Below are 17,885 nucleotides of genomic sequence, written 5' to 3' on the forward strand. Positions count from 1 at the left end.
GAAAACAGAAAAGCTGTCTATTCCGAATATTGATAGAACAGAACTGAATAAGAATTTAGTTTCAACAGTTAGGGTGGTAAAGTACTCTTGAACTTCGGCGACTTCCATACGAGAGTAAATTACTTCCGAAGTATTTAGTCCTTTCAGATACTCCAAGAGTAAAATGTTGTACTAAAGAAGTAGAATATAGAGTTTACTCTCACGTCGTGCATGGAGGTAGCTAGGATCAGACCGCATCGTATGCGAGAGGATTATATCGACGATCTCGACTAAGAAAACGTGCGTACAGTGCGTGAAAGGCGAGGTCCATAAGGTATGTACATGGAGAGAGAGTTTAAGGAACATTTTGGCCTTAGGAAGGAATCCATTACCTTCCTTATAAATCTACTTGTAGATCATTTACAACAAAATTCAGACGTATCTCCCTAATTACAGTTGTTGTGTGCCCTGCGAGTGTTTTGTACTGGAACATTTCAGTTAGTTGCTGGTAATCTAATAAACATTCACCGCACAACTGCTGGCCGTATCTTTCATCGCGTGGTTAGAGCAATAGCAATATGCCTGCAAATGACGATGAATGTTCCGAAAATAAAAGGAAATTCTTGAGTTGGCAGGTTTCCCCACACACTGTGGGTGCAATTGACTGTACACATGTTCCCATTTTGTGCCCTCTCGGTGACAACGGTGAACTCTTCAGAAATCGGAAAGGGTATTTTTCTATAAACACATAAGTTATTTGTGATGCAAGTATGAAGATCATGAATATTGTTTGCCGATGGCACGAATTTGGGACAATACTGCCGTTGTAGTGAACTTTGAGCATGGTTTGTATAATGAAATGTTAGTGGGAGATAAAGGTTATGCCTGTAAACCACTCCTACAACCAAATACACCAACTGAGCACTGGTACAACACTGCTCATACAAAAACCCGCAATATTGTGGAACGCACTTTTGGAGTGTGGAAAAAAAATTCCAAATCCTTGAAAAGGAAATGCGCAACAACGCAATAGTAGCTACGGCAGTCCTCCACAATTTTGCTCTGGATGTAGACGATATGTATGAAGAAAGAGACTTGTTCAATAATAACGAATACATTCAATTTGTGAATCACAAAGAAAATATAGCAGGAAATGCCATTCGGTGACCTATTATAAATGATTACTTTTCATGAACGTGGAAACAAGTTAGTGCATTTTTACATGTTCCCTCGTAAATAAAGACAGTATGAGAAAATTTTGTTTTAAATTAAACTAATAAAATGTGAACTAAATAAAAGGATAATATTTAAACTGTAAATAAACATACTTTATATGAAATTACTTACAAAACTGGTAAACGATATGGGGTGAAAATATTTACACATTGTTCGAAATTTCAATCCGCCGTTTCCAATATAATTTCACATACTTCACTCGCGTGATCTAAATAAGTTACAAAGTTGACCGAGTTTTCTGCAGGCATTGAACATATTTTGTTCTTTAATACTTCTAAAACGTTTATTTTCATTTTGTGTACTTCCTCTTGCATTTCTCTCTCTCTCTCATCATGTTCTGTGCAAAGGAAGTCCAGACGCATCTTTTGTAGCCCTTCATGCCGCTCTCCTCTCTGCTAGGGCGTCAGTACTTCCAACATCTTTAATACCACAGCATAGCCATAAGAATGTCAGCATATACATCTAAGAGGTTTGTAAACAATTTCAACAATAAGAGTTAATTTTACACTTACCAACTTTCGGACTTCCAGCCGCATCAGTCAACGTCATGATCCACTTGGGCCTACTTCATTATCAATATACAGATTATCAGCTCCATGTATAGGCTTATTATTGTTGTTGTCTTCCATGTGATTAGCTGCTATCGCATCATTGTCATGAACTGAATTAATACCATCAAAAACCTGGGGCATTATTTCAATAATTACTTTTGATACATCATCAACGTGCGTTATCTGTGGACCACCACCAGTTAATTTTTTCCCACGTGTCCATGCTTCTTAGCCTTCGCTTTTAGGTCCTTCCACAGAATTTTAAGTTGTTCTTCACTGCGTTTTTCATCACTCGAATCATTGAATTCTTCTGTCATGGCTTTCCATTCATTTATTTTTTTATCGAGCATCTTTATGTCATATTTCTTACACTCTATATCCTTTGTATATATCTTCATTATCTCTACTAACAAGCATTTATCTTTTTCGCTTACGTTTTCCCCCTCCCGTTTCCTATCGCACATAACCTTATCCATTTAGATTTCTTTAAAGAAGACGCGCGAAAACAACACTACTCCGCGAGTATTAGTAACTAGAAGAGTAAATTGTACTTCAGCTCTCTGACGTTACTTCCAGAGTAAATAACTACCGTAGTAGTTTACTTCTGTAGTATGGACTTCTTTACTGGACGCTACTTCCGGAGTAATTTACTCTAAGATTGTGCATGCCACCCTTACTGTAAATAAGAAATAACTAACTATTACACCATGAACACATTAGAACAATATACAAAATTATAAATCAAAACTCATTTAAGAGTACAAAAATGTGAATGGCTGTATTAGAAGGAACATATCCACAGAAGCTGCACCAAAAAAAATATAAAGCATGTTTTATCATATTCAGTGGATCTGCCGAGAGCCATACGTACCTTTGATCCTGAGCATCTCCTCTATCCGCAGCTTGAGGTCCGATGCCTTAAGTGTACTGAAGTCTTCAAACGCCTCCAGCTTGGAGCGAGTTCGATGTATGTCACCACTCGGAGCATTGCTCTCCACCTGGACAGACAAGAAACTTGTTGTAAGGAAAAGTAATGTACAGAGGGAGGTGAGGAGACGTCATCATGTGGGAAGTATGCGATAAGAAGAGAGGAAAAGAAGGAGTTTAACATCGTACTAACACGACGCTAGGAAGATAGTTGCTGTGGCCTTAATTAATGTACAGCCCCAGTATTTGGTTGGTAGGAAAATGGGAAAACACGTAAAACCATCTGCAGGGCTGCCGACAGTGAAAAGAAAAGAGTAAAAGATCACAAACACAGAACAATCCTCCTTCCCTTTTCCTACAGTTATCACGCTCTCTTCTTACCCTACACTTCCTCAACCGATGTCTCTCCTCGTGGTGAAGAAATTACCTCTTTGGGGGCTAAGAAAAAAAAGAGATGAACAACTGGAATTGATGAGGGGCATATGGAGATAGCCTTACTGACTTGTGCTGTCCACGTTACTTAGCAATATATAACAGTCCAACAGTGGTGCGTGGATTTCTCACAACAGAGGAGATGGTGTTCATTGGGAACATTATTTCCGACCATATGTAATAGGGCGTCAAAATGGGCCGAGTTTGCACGAGGAGCGATTCAATGAGGAGGCAAACAAATAAGATGACAATGTTGAGAAGTTACGTCATATGGAATTGATCTTAAGTTCCGGAAGGGGGCAACAGGGCGCCCAAGAACCGATACCATAAATGAGAATCGTGGAAGACTTTTACTCCAATAGGTGTTACAGTCCCCAAAGCGCAATCTACGACAAACATTGCTGAAACTTTGTGCGAGTGTTAGGACTGTTTGGTGGATGTTCAAAGAACCAGATAGATTTCCATACAACATTCAAGTTGCACCAAAAAGTTACCCCCTCTAACAATGGATGGAATAAAGCCCACACCATGGGAACATCACCAATAGGGAACATGCATGATCCAGAGTTTTAATTAAAAATATGCTAATCTGATTAAAAAATGTGATCAGAATGTGCAAATAATCACTCCAAACATGATAAAAAATCTAAAATAAAGTACGAAAATGTCACGTGCCGCAAGTACATGATCTCATTGGTCAGGCGTCATCGTACAGGTTGACTGAATTAGCACATAGTGTGCTGTGAGAAACTTCGTGTATTTCTACTTCATGTTAGTGTCTGGTATAGTTGAATTCGAGGTCTATACATTGGGTATATTTTGGACTTCAAATGAATCCTGCGCAGACAGTGAGGCAGAAAACTTATCCACAAACCTACTATGCTGGCGTAGCAGGGGGAGAGGTGATACTCCCACGTGGCGGATAGGGGGAGGGGGTCCTAACCGGCTTGCTGGCGGACTTGAGGGAAATAAAATACCTCTCGCGGACCAAACACACTACCCTCTGCGGGTGGGGGATGCACATGTAGAATACACCCGCGGTATCCCCTGTCTGTCGTAAGAGGCGACTAAAAGGGGCCCAAGGGGCACTCAACTTGGGAGCGTGAGTTGGCGATCACGGGGCCCTTAGCTGTGTCCTGGCATTGCTTTCACTTACTTGTGCCAGGCTCCTAACTTTCATCTATCCTGTCCAACCTCCCTTGGTCAACTCTTGTTCTTTTCCGACAGTGGCTCAGACGGTTAAGGCGCTGGCCTTCTAACCCCAACTTGGCAGGTTCGATCCTGGTTCAGTCCGGTGGTATTTGAAGCTGCTCAAATACGACAGCCCCATGTCGGTAGATTTACTAGCATGTAAAAGCTGCGGGACTAAATTCCGGCACCTCGGAGTCTCCAAAGACCTTAAAAAGTAGTTAGTGGGACGTAAAGCAAATAACATTATTATTATTCTTTTCCGACCCGACGGTATTAGAGCATTCGAGGCCTAGGGGGTCTTTCATTTTTACGCCCTTCGTCCGTTACTTCATTTTTCGAAGTGACGGATCCCTTCTTTCTTCTTTTTCTCTCTCTCTACCCCCTGTGGGTGGGGGACGCAGACGAAAAGTACACCCATGGTATCCCCTGCCTGTCGTGCGAGACGACCAAGGAATGATTGTCTTAGAACCATGAAACTACTTTTGATTAGTAACATCATGCAGGGAACACCATGGGTCGCCTTTACTTGCAAGTAGTACCACTATATTAGGTATGAAATAGGTTTGTGATTAGTAGCAGCAGAGAGTTGGTTCCCCTGTGGGTTTCCAGTACCCGTGAGTCGTACCCATGTGAGCAACACCGCGGGTCTGGGTGTTGCCTGTGAGTTGTACCACTATATGAGCGACACTGTAGTCTGCATTGCCTGTGATTAGTACCCACTATGTGAGGAACACCACGGGAATACCGGTGCCCGTGACTAGTACACCTAGGTGAGGAACCTCATCGGTTAGCGTTGGCTATGAGTGGCGCCATTGTGTGAGAAACACCATAGGTCTGCGTTACCTGTGCGACGTACAATACTTGGGAGAGTAGTACCATCATGTGTGGAATACCGTGAGTCTTCGCTACTTTTGATTAGTACCCCAACATGACAAATAAGATGGTTCTACTTTACTAGCGATAAGTACCATTCTGAGGGGCCGTTGACCTGTATTTTGGACCCCTTTAGACATCAAGCATCCTCGGTTCCGTATTGTGCTTTATAAGTGGTCCCTTGGTCAGTAATACTATTATTTATGATCTATTTTTTTAGTCGGATCCACTGTTTTTTTTCATGTCATTTTTTATTTTGGTCAGTAGATGATTTTGAACTTTTAGTTTGTCATTTCATTTCGTACCATTAGGGGCCGATGACCTCGATGTTAGGCCCCTTTAAACAACAAGCATCATCATCAGCAGAAAACTTATATATGGTGTATAGTTCCGATGTGCAAAAGCACATGGCATACCATCCCAAACAAATTGTTTATAAATGTTCCAAAGGACGCTAAAACTGGGGAAAAATGGATTTTTGGCGAGCCGGAGAAATGCTGGTGATATATCGGAAAAGTCTACAGTTTATTTCTTTGAAGATCATGTTAACGTAAGTTGAATTTTTTGAATTTTCAATCACTTTTCCATGTCAGCTGTTCTAGTGGTAAAACTTCAAATTTTAATGTATGATGCTATAATTAAATGCTTCAATTACATGTTGGAATATGAAAGTAATAAACAATGATTATCAAAGTATTCTCCAAACCTAACCTACAATTTTGTTGATCCATGTCAAAGTAATAAATCAAAGGGGTTATGAACCATATTGACAGCTCTAATTATATTAATTTATCTTGGCATGCAACAGTTATTTATGCCTTTATTGAAGAGCTTATATTTGTAAATAAATTTAGGCTATAGCTAAATACCCTATAATATAACAAAAAGTAGACGTGTACGTCATGAAAACGTGGATTTAACAAATGTATATCTCTACAGAAAACCAATCCTTGTCAGTTGGAGTGGTCTCAGTCTTATTAGTTAACTATACTCAATTATAATAATTATCATAATATTAATGAAATAAATAACATAATTGCACACAGGTGAAAATACATTACTGGTACTAAAAATAACAGTGATGTTGGTGTTCAAAATATTATCCAAACTTAGCCTAAGTTTTAGGTTATACAAGACAAGTCAAGAAACCTAAGGGTAAAAATCACAGCATCCAAAGACATTCCTATATTGAACGACTAATATGTCACCAAGACACTTTTCTTGCTTGATATGCACAGCTTGTTAAAAGCCAAATGTAATTAATGTTATTGGCATTACGCCCCACTAACTACTTCTACTGTTTTTGGAGACGCCAAGGTTCAGGAATTTAGTCGTGTAAGAGTTCTTTCATGTGCCAGTAAGTCTACCGACACACGGCTGTCCTAATTGAGCACCTTCAACTACCACTGGACTGAACCAGGATCGAACCTGCCAAGCTGGGGTCAGAAAGCCAGCGTCTCAACCGTCTGAACCACTCAGCCAGACTTGTGAAAACTAGATGAAATCATATTTATTTTTATCTTTATCATGTTTAACTTTTTTCCTCCACCAAGATATCAAATGTTTCTCTTTCATGGGCCTCGGAAGTGGGTAGGCCAGTTGCCCCAACCATAAATATACATTTTTTCAGGAATGATAGGTTATAGACCTATAGTAAGTTACTATGATCTTCCTTCCTTTTTTTCTTTCTTTCTTAACCAGTTTTCCCTCCAGGGTTGGTTTTCCCCTCGGACTCAGCAAGGGATTCCACCTCTATCCCTTCAAGGGCAGTGTCCTGAAGCGTGAGACTTTGGGTGTGGTTATACAACTGGTGAGGAGGGCTAGTACCTCTCCCAGGTGGATGCACCTGCTATGCTCAACAGTGGCCTTGTGGGAGGATGGGAAGATCAGAAGGCATAGACAAGGAAGAGGGAAGGAAACGGCCATGGCCTTATGTTAGGTGCCTGGAGGAGAAGTGGGAAACTATGGAAAACCACTTTGTGGATGGCTGAGGTGGGAATCGAAACCCTTCTACTCAACTGACCTCCCAAAGCTGAGTAGACTCCTTTCCAGCCTACGTATTATTTGTTTTCAACTTTCATGGCAGAGCCGGGAATCGAAACCGGGCCTCCGGGGGTGGCAGCTGATGACATGAACCACTACCTCACAGAGGCTGACTATAGCTACCTATATGTTTATGTTAGTGCTGAAATTTGATTTGTTACTTTAGTAATGTTGAAAGCCCAAAAATGTAATGTTATTCTCTAATATGGGAATCAGTCTAGAAGGAAATATGAAAGTGATGTGCTTTCTATCCAGGTTCATTGTTACCCTAATACTAAGAGTTACAGTACATTGCACATATATAGAAGATGCCACTTACCAATTTGCTTTTGATCTGTGAATTTGTACGGCCACAAAAGTCACTATTTTTCAAGAATGACTACATCTATACATGGTAGATTGTCTGACTGTGCTGTTTTGAACCCTTCTTCTGTCATTTTGAAGTTATTCGCGATAACGTTTAATAAACAATTGCCTTTTAGTAACAGCAAATCCACAATGGCTGGTAGAGCTGCATGCGATACTGGATCGTGACGTCACAGCGTGCCGATTACGTTAGAGGACGTTTTACTCGCCTTGTGGAGAGGGACTTTTAAATATTTTTTTAATGGTAGAAAACAAGGCAACTTACCACAATGTAATAGTTCACGTACTATTACATTGGTGTACTTTAAAAAAAAATATATCTACAAGATCCTAGTTACATACTTTAATTATATTAAATTGTATTTTATATACATAAATATATACATTTTCGCAACCGGTTGGTCGGTTCAATTCAGCTTTTTACCACTCGCGAACATAGAATGTGCTGCTATCACATGGCAAGATGTTGCTGCATATTGTATTAACTGATAATAATATGAAACAGTTTCTCATAAAGTATTGACAAGAAGAATGTATCAAGTTGGCCATAAATATTATTTCCTTCCCTAATTAAGCCTTTTTAGAAGACCATCATCGATAAAATTGCAAACCAATTCACGCAACTTTTAAAAGGAGATGAGGAAGTAAGGGAGATGACTGACGACCCCATCCCCAGAAGTATTTATTTAGCTTATGGTATGTGCACAAATTGAATGAAAGCAACAAATAATTTACAAAATAGTAAATATAAAAAGTCAAGGTAAAACATAAAGCAGAAATCGAGACAGATACAATACAGAAAAATAGAAAGAAAAATACAAAAATAAGTAAATACATTAATTAACAAATGAAAACTAAACTAGGATGTCTGGTTGTTGCAGCTGTCAGGAGGAAGGCTCTAAGTGGGCATCTGAAGCACATTTACTTTTATAACCTAATGAAGATTATTACATGCCATGTTCATTTCTGAAGTAGGTACTTGTATTCTTATTGGCCAATGTAACGTAGCACGTGATCACCTTCCCGTCAAGTATGTCGATGATAATCCGTTACCAACCGCAGCACAATAAAAGCGCAAGTCGTATATGAAACTAGGGGCCTAACGCCGCTTCTAACCGTCCACACCAATGGTCTTGTCCACGGCAGGAATCTTAACCGTCCAGACCAATGGTCTTGCCTAGATCCTATCCTAACTGTATACGAAACTAGGGGCCTAACGCTGCTTCTAACCGCCCAGACCAATGGTTATGTGCACGGCAAGAATCCTAACCGTCCAGACCAATGGTCTTATCCACGGCAAGAATCCTAACCGTCCAGACCAATGGTCTTGCCAAGATCCTATCCTAACCGTATACGAAACTAGGGGCCTAACGCCGCTTTGCGGCTTCTAACTGCCCAGAGCAATGGTTTTATCTACGGCAAGAATCCTAACCAATGGTCTTGCCCATGGCAAGAATCCTAACCGTCCTGACCAATGGTCTTGTCCACGGCAAGAATCCTAACCGTCCAGACCAATGGTCTTGCCTAGATCCTATCCTAACCGTATACGAAACTAGGGGCCTATCGCCGCTTCTAACTGCCCAGACCAATGGTTTTGTCCACGGCAAGAATCCTAACCGTCCAGACCAATGGTCTTGTCCATGGCAAGAATCCTAACCGTCCAGACCAATGGTCTTGTCCACGGCAAGAATCCTAACCGTCCAGACCAATGGTCTTGCATAGATCCTGTCCTAACCATAAATGAAACTAGGGGCCTAAGTCCGCGAAGTCCGCTTGGCGAATGGCAACAACAGGGAACAATTCGAAGCATAGTTCCTAAGTACAGAGGTTGGCAGCACTGAGCACTGCTGCAGAACATCCTTTCCAAGAAGGCAGTGAGCGAGAAAACAAACGACAGTCATTGCGCGTCTGTGTGAATAGCAGTCCACGGGCTGGACTAATGATCTTAATTAATTAATCTTTTTACCACTAGCAAGAAAAAAAGGTATTTCATCTTTTCACTGCTAGCCCACAGAATGCGCTCCTAATGTACAGCCAAAGAAAAAGTCATTTTCGTACAGGGACCACCAACTTCAAAGAAAAAAGTGTTTATATAGATTAATTCAGCTTTTTACCACTAGCCCACATAGAATGCACTGCTATCGCATGGCAAGGAAACAGGCACTAAGTAGACAGGATGGCAGCATTGTGCACCACGCGATAACGTCGCCAGCAAGAAATTAACCTATGACAGTCATAGTACTGCGCAAAGAGGTTGGCACTGCAAGTAGTGACCGACAGTACCAATGTTGCGTGAACAGGACTGGAGTAAAGATGCATTGTCCCCGTTTAAAAAATGTTTAGCATAATAAATTACAATGTACTGACCTTGGACAAATAATAGTGGGTGATGAGAGGCACAATGACCAGTACAATGGAGACAAGAATGATGATTCTTGACAACTTGATGTGGCTCAGCCAATGACACACTATCTCCCTGCCTCCCATGGGTTGATACAGACCACCAGAATCAAACACCATCCTTAACTCATCACCTCTTTATATGATGGGAGAGTTGCTGCAATCGTAAACCTGTATGACAAAGGAACTGAATTCTCAATCAATATCACTTATCAAAAAAATCACGTCAAAAACTCTGTTAATCAGAATGAAAAAAATACATCTTATGAAATAACCAAATATTTTCTTCAGTTAGGTGACCAATTGGGTCGTGTAAACAAGCACCGCACAACTTAAAATAAGCCAACAACTCCCGTTCAAGTAGTCATTCTTCTAAATACATTAATATTCAAGGAGCACCGACCAATATTCTCTAGCACACAACGAAACAAATGTTATAATCAATATGATTGCACATAACCTTTTCACTTAAAATCAATAGCCTGCGATAACAGCGTAACTGCCACAAACTACGTACGGTAAGAAGACAATCGAAGTTCATATTATTACCTTCTTCATGTTTCATATTTTATCGGGATTCCTAAAATTACGACATAATACAGAAAAGAGTAATTAAGAAACTGAAATACTGAACTTCACTTTGGCTTCGCAATGCTTCAAGTTTTATTTTTATCAACTGTCAACTGTTCTGTTTCGTGTCAAATAGTACCAACACTATCCTGCTAAATTCCCCCTTTCGCGGTTAGTTGGCCCATGAGTATTTCGTATTTCGTTGGCTATGTGAGATATGTAAATTAGAACTCACCTTGCCACAGGAAAGGGAAACTGACGAAGAAATAAAGGAAGCTATCTCAGAAAATAAGAAGTCATGTGAGGAGCTGAAGAAAACGATCGACGAGATGGGTAACATGCTCATGACTAAAATGACACTCGTCCTAGAAGCACAACTCCAATAAGTGGACTATCTCGAGAGCAACAGGAAACTATTAAACTATGCCAGAGCAGTCTCTCAAACTTCAACTACAACAACAAGCTTCTTCTTCTTCTTGGTTAGTTGTTGGACATCGTCGTAAGACGCTACGTCCAGCTTAGCCTACAAGGAATACAAAGCCTGCCCAATAGCCACTCATAGCTGTCCGCCCTGTGGATGCTATATTTGCCGCTAAAGGCGCTGCAATTCAACCTCACATGAACACCTCGGTTGGCGGTATTTCTACACGTTGTATGCTTACTGGTGACGTTTACTACGAAAGTTGAATGTTAATACTGATAGAAATAATGAAACTCAATAATGATTTTATTTTGTCCCAATCCTTGGCTGAATGGTCAGCGTTGAGGCCTTCGGTTCAGAAGGTCCCGGATTCGATTGCCGGCCGGATGGGTGATTATAATCACGTCTAATTAATTCTTCTGGCTCGGGGACTGGTGTTTGTGTTTCTTGATATAGTGATTACTAGACCCCGGATTTTTAGGTACTAAAATGTTATTTTAGCTGCCTAAAACAGACTCTCAAATAGGCTCTACAATATTTTTAGACAGCTGCAGTTTTACGTATCTTAATATGCATTATTTAAAACACCGTGTTGATTTTGCTAAATTGATAATAATTCTTTATGGGGAAATATAAAACAAGTTTCACTCACCACTTGCTGCAAACGTCACAGAATATAATTTGACCATCCGATGTGAAATGGGTAAACTCTTGTAAATTGAGGATGAATTGGAACCTGACACTTTCGGCTTAATTCACACACTAACCAAATGGGAATCAAGGTATTGTTAATACACGTATATCATATTACACTGGTGTACTGCTGCGTTCCGTTTTGTGAACAAGGCTCTAGAAATAAAGTTCTTGGAACTAGTTTCCATGAATTCCCTTGCTAAGAGCCAACTAGGGAATTATGGATTAAAGCAATAGGCCTAAGCAGACAAGGTATGGTACAGTAAATACACAGACCATGTGACGGCAAAAATTAGGTTACTTATTATTATTGCTCCTGTTCTGATGATAATAATTTCCTTATTCTGTTGTGTAAGTGGTACCAAGGATAAGTTATGGAACCCTAGTGACCGCTCCGTCGAGTGCTGATTGGCATATACTGGAGGGTATTTTGTAAGAGTTGTCAAAGACCAAATGCCATGTGAAGATTGTGTTGAAAAAATTAGTAGTATCCAGAGTCCATCTCCACTAACGTCATTAATAAAAATCAAAGACAGAGGTGGTCTCACGTCTCAGGTATCCAGAGCCAAGTTTTGTTTCACTGCTGATGAAACTGGGGCAAGTAAGGGACGAAATGTTATGGGTAACGCTGGGCAGTCCAAAAATAGCACAAACATTAACCGAAATACTGTTGCCACGTGTTGCTAAAAGTCCTATTCTACAGTGTGGGATAAGTGATCATCCTGAGGAACAAAGCAAAATAATACTGCAGAAGTTTCTGCATCCCTCTGTCACTAACTACGCGAATGGCATGGTAGATGAGTATCGCCGAGAATACTTCTCGAGAAGAGAAACAATTTATGAGAAGAAAATATCAAGGAAAATAGCTAAAGTCGTTCCTTTTTACTGAAAATCTACGGTGCGGTAGTAAAAATATCTAGTGCAGACCTTATATCCTTTTAAATGCTAGACATAAATTTCGACAGTTATGTGTGCCATCTGAAATGAAAATACACAGCTGAATTGAACTCCTAGGGGTAAAAGGTGAATATTTATTATTTTCTGCTCAGTAACATATATAATACACAGGAAGTATAGTGTAGAGATAAGTTTGTGCTGGTTTTAACTGCCGTTAGCAATGCTAGTGAGTGCTGATGTGAGGTGGTATACTAGCGCTGCAGTGGTCAAGGCGCGCACTGCCAGGCGGACACTGTTTCTGAAGAGAGCACTGCGAATGAGCAGGCTTTGTATTCCTTGTAGGCTAAGCGTCCAGTCACTGGTTTGCGGGTTAATTAATGTCTGGGAGAGGTGCCAACAGTAGAAGAAAGTAGTACACTACAAAAGAGGATGAGCTATGTAAAGAAGCGAATTGCAAAGGTTAATGATGAAACTGAGGAAAATACCAATGATATATAGGCTAAATGATCAGGGAAGAACACAAAAACACTGGGACACAGGGTTCTAATTCTTCACGTCTATGTGGTCTGTCACGACGTCTTACTACAAACAAACAAGACCGGACCACATATAAGGGTGAGTATGTGCAAGTCCGTACCTAGAGGAAAGGAAAAGGTTACAAATGGATGTTACATACAACGAAAAAATTGATGATTAAGTCGACAACGTGAAAAGTCGGTGAGGACACTAAACACGAAACGTTTAACGGCAGTTGGTAACCCTCATGAAAAAGCTTACCTATGAATTCGCAACGGTGATGTTCATATGTCTGACAGTGAAAAAAGATGGGAGTTACAGTACTGACTGCTCGGCCACATGGACAGAAGGTACTGTCAAGAAGAGTAAGGCAAGAGAGATGTGTAAGCTTACAGACACGATTTAGGCGGAGTCGGATGTGTGGAGAGTGCTCCTACAATTCTGTTACAATAGCCGTATGTTTTACTTGGAAGGAGTGGAGTGTTCCAAGAAAAGAAGAGTATCATCCTGTAATGACTTTAACAAATGTTTCAAGCGGACATTTTGTTCCATGTCTGCTATGAAATCTTCAAATTTCTTAGAAATGTTGCGACATTGGTCGGTAAAAGTAACATTTGAATTACCGTGTAAAGCCGTGACAGAGGGAGATGCTGATAGTGGTGCATGGGAATCCGAAGGTTGCCCGTGGGGACTTGACTTCCGTGATGTAGATGCAGGCTCGTTAGGAGTAGCAGGTATCAAACGCACGACTGTAGTGCCAGAATGTTCTGGAACCGTCTTCGGATTACTTATCAAATTGAGATATGATGCCCGGTCATAACCGGGTTTAACGGGTGGGCGGGAAGGGTTACTAACCACCATAGTAAATTTACGCTTTCGAGGGAGAGTTTCTTCCGATTGAGATGGTCTATTGGGTAAAGGAGGGAAATGTTGTGGCATCAGAAGGGGGTTGGATAGGGACTGTAATGGGGCAAAATAGTTTTTCACTTCTAAATATGATTTGTTTTCTACACTCATAATGCGTTTAATTTCTTTCTGTTGTTTGTGGATTTCACAATGATCTGCTCCCGCAGGATGATTTCCGCCACAATTAGCGCATTTAACTGCTTGGTGAGTGCAATCTTCAGTAGAGTGAGTAAGGGAACATTTTCCACATCTCGGCTCCCTGGAACGACAATTAGTAGCGGTATGTCCATACCGCTGACATCGTTTGCATAATAAAGGAGAGAATATAAAGGCCTGAACCTCTGAAATGACTTTAAAAATGGACACACTTTTCGGAAGTTGTTGACTTTCGAATACAACCTTCACAGTACCTGTAGGGATATATTCAGTTTTTCCTTCTTTGGATGAACGTCTATTTAGACGTTGTACTTTCACTACAGGATATGGTGAGTCTAAATAGGCGAGAATGTCGGATTCGGAAATAGTAGTGTCTACTCCCCGTATTACCCCGACTCGCTGAATATTCGAGGACGGAATAAAAGCTGTCAATTTCTTTTCTTTAAGAATGGGATGAGAAAGAAAGGCGTTTGCAGCCTTACTAGACATGAAAGTAACTTGGATCCTATTTCTTCCCTTCCTATGGATGGCCTTGACGTCACCAATGTGCCTCTCGTAGAAAATCCGACCCAGAGTCATAGGGTGAATATGTCCTATTTTATTTTGAGATTCGGTCGATTCGACAAATACTATGTAGGGGCCAAGATGAGTGTTAGAATAGGTAGATACAGGAACGTGCGGACGCTGATCCATGTCACGTATTGTATCTTGAGAACTGTCTCGTTGGGTATCAGTATTACTAGCGTCCATGTGTAAGTCCTCACTCACGGCATCTTTACCAATATCAGGAGGTCTTCCTAAAGGGCCACCGCCACTATCTACAGACATAGTACTCCAAAAGGGGATTACACTATACTAGCACCGAAACAAACACAAAAGAAAAATTACTAGGATACAAACACAAACATAAAACACTCTACTTATCTACAGACGGGAGAAAGCCGCTGCACCAGTGACCGGAGCGAGACATGTGCACTGCACAACAGCCGAACACCGAATGTCAACAACAAGCTAAGTCATAACGAACACACATTCAACAGTCATTCAGAATATTCTTCTTCATCTTCTTCTTCCTCTTTTACTGCTTGTATGTTGTTGGGCTTAGTTTTAACTCCATACCCAATAACCACACCGTTTGGTAATGCACTTGTTTGTGTTGAAATAATATCCGTAGGTCCTAGGTTGGTAATTTGGGTAATGCAAGTATTGGAAGTTGCTTTTCGTGGTTAAGGAAGAATCAGAGGAGTAGGCTTGTGCCGGTAAAGAATGATTAAAGTATTAGTTTAAGCCTATATTGGGTTGTAATAAAAAGTTGAGCTTCGCCGATATGTGATATCCATGATAGATATGTAAGTTCTTCTATTATCGGTGAGCTGATTTGTACTGTTGTTAACATGTGCAGATTAAAGGAATAGTCAGGTTATGTGATGTAAGTGTGAGAATATTAGTGACATGTGTAGGCAAATAAAAGTGACTTATAAGGCGATTTTACATTTATCAAGGAAATTAGTGAGCATATTAACTAATGGTTCCGTAGGAGAGTAGAGGATCTAGAAGAATTCTGGACCAGCTTTTCGAGACAAGAATTCTGGACCAGCGGCAGCCACTGCGCATGCCCCCCCGTGCGCTTCACTCCCTGAAGGGGCCTCTCACTTGCCAAGGCGTGTGTGGAATGTTAACTACACATACTGCAAGGTCTTAATGTGAGAGGTAATTAATTCTTGAAAGGTGTGGGGGGGCAAGGTGCTGTGACTGGATTTTGCTGGAGTAGCTTTCACTGCCTAAGGGGGTCAACCACATGTAGAATGAGGACAACACACTCAGAGGTCTTTATGTAAGAGGTAATTAATTTTCTTGAAAGGTTACTCTTGTGTCCAAGGTACAGTAACTATGTGGCAACTGGATTTGCTTTAATAGCTCACTTGCTGGTGAAAGCTGAACAGGATGTTAGTTTATGTTAAAAAAAATGATCCCTCACTCCTCTCTTACTGGAGGGGTGAGGGGGAAACACTAAGGAGTGCTACAGTGCAGCTGTTACTAGGCAAGATCCGCTTTCTAACTTGTTGAAGGTTATCTCTGTCACGAACAGGATGTTTTTTGTAGGTTGTAATTTTGAGTGAAGGTGAACTAGTGACAAGTCCAGCCTACTGGTGAGGAGTGAAGGTGGTGGCAGGGAGTATTTAAGGAGCAGAGCGCAACATGAAAACTATCATCTAGTTGGAAGAGTTCTCTACTACTACTACTACTACTTTTCTTTCCTCTTCAGTAAGTGTAAGTTTATTTAGTTTGTTAATTTTAAAAAGATATAACAGTTTCAACAGAATGGATATGTTAATGAAATTAAACAAAATTGCCAAGGCACCACAATATCATAATAGAAAGTTAAGTGAGTTGCAACTTAACCATCCATTTAAGGTTAAAGCGCTGAGAGCGGTAGAAACAAGATTTGGGAGGAAAATAATCGTTGATATAGAAGGGGAAGATGAGGAGACTGTGAGTGTTTTCCTGCCGGCGCAATTCTCAAAACTTACAGCTGAAGAAATAGAAGAAATAAATTCTTTAAAAAACAACTTGAAAATGATGTACAGAGGCATGGAGAGGGGCTACCATCAAGTGTGCTTCCTACAGTAGAATGTCATCAGTTACGACATCTATTTTAACTAAGTAAGTATGCAGAGAGTATTTTCGTTCTTAATGTAACTTTTTTTTTTTCGCCGTATTCGCATAATTGTTTTGTTAATTGAAAATAGTATGTGGTGTTGTCTTTTCAGGTCCGAGGTGGTAATATGATGAAGTGGAAGAAAGTTGAGATTAAACCAGGAACTGAACATCAAGCATATCCAAGCATACAGAGTCGTCGTCTTCAAGTACATCGAGAGGAGGATGTGGTCGCTACTTCACAGCCCGTTGAAGATGAAGCGGGACAACTGAGCGCACAACAAGAACAAGAAGTGAGTGCTAATTGTATTGAACTATGGAACAGAGGGGGTCCTCTTTTTAATTATACAGTATATGTGACGAACCTGAGTAAAGCTTACGAAAGCCAGCAGGAAGTGACAGCTGCTGTAGTGCGATTTCTTTTGAGTGAACTTTCAAGTAATGAACATTTTCTTTTATTTCTTGGCTATAATACATTCGAAGAAATTTATAAAATTGAATTTTCCTTTTCGTCACAAAATTCAAATAACATTTCCTATTACCGTAATACATTGCTAGGGAAGCTTCAGGAGGAGTTTCCTAGCGAAGCTGTACACTGTTCACGCGATGCAGAAGGTAGTGACCTAGCTCGATGGTTATACTGTGTAATGACGGATTGTACATTCTTGATAAGTCGTTGCTACAGCAACTGCTGGACTTGTCTTGAGATTGCTGAAAAATTTAGCACCAAATCGTAATTTTTTTTTGTAGTCATGGAGTCGAGCAGCAAACGTAGGAAACTAGACATTAATTTACAGACAGATGAAGATGCGGGTAGAATGCAAACTCATTTCGATAGAGCGTTTGAACGCATTCGCGCGTTTATGAGGGAGGTAAATGGATCAATACTAATTTCATATCGGTTCGAACCTAGCGACGAGCGAGAAGAAGCTCAGTTCAAGCTGATTGAAAATCTTAACGAGCTAGAGGAAATGCGTAATCAGATGTTAGAAATTTATTTTCACGCTCGCGCTGTTAATGGACTAACTTTTCAGATAGAAGATTTGTCTGCTTTCCAGTGTAAACAAATC

General features: G+C 40.4%; 1 protein-coding gene across 6 annotated transcripts in view; it reads right to left on the reverse strand.

The window, feature by feature from the left end:
* Nucleotides 1-10,937, reverse strand: part of botv (exostosin like glycosyltransferase 3) — a 35,000-nt gene extending 24,063 nt beyond the window's left edge. For 3 of the 6 annotated variants that reach the window (XM_067158405.2, XM_067158406.2, XM_067158401.2), the window contains exons 1-3: nt 10,548-10,670; nt 9,966-10,169; nt 2,638-2,764 (exon numbers count right to left, since the gene is read on the reverse strand). In XM_067158405.2, the coding sequence (XP_067014506.2) occupies nt 2,638-2,764; nt 9,966-10,118 (280 nt within the window). In that variant the 5' untranslated portion in view covers nt 10,119-10,169; nt 10,548-10,670. Of the gene's footprint in view, nt 1-1,727; nt 1,926-2,637; nt 2,765-9,965; nt 10,170-10,515; nt 10,671-10,803 lie in introns of those variants that run through there. The other 3 variants (XM_067158403.2, XM_067158402.2, XM_067158404.2) reach the window with 3 other exon arrangements.
* Nucleotides 10,938-17,885: the final 6,948 nt, after the last annotated feature.

The sequence above is a fragment of the Anabrus simplex genome, chromosome 14, assembly GCF_040414725.1.
Source record: "Anabrus simplex isolate iqAnaSimp1 chromosome 14, ASM4041472v1, whole genome shotgun sequence".
NCBI classification, from domain to species: Eukaryota; Metazoa; Arthropoda; class Insecta; order Orthoptera; family Tettigoniidae; genus Anabrus; species Anabrus simplex.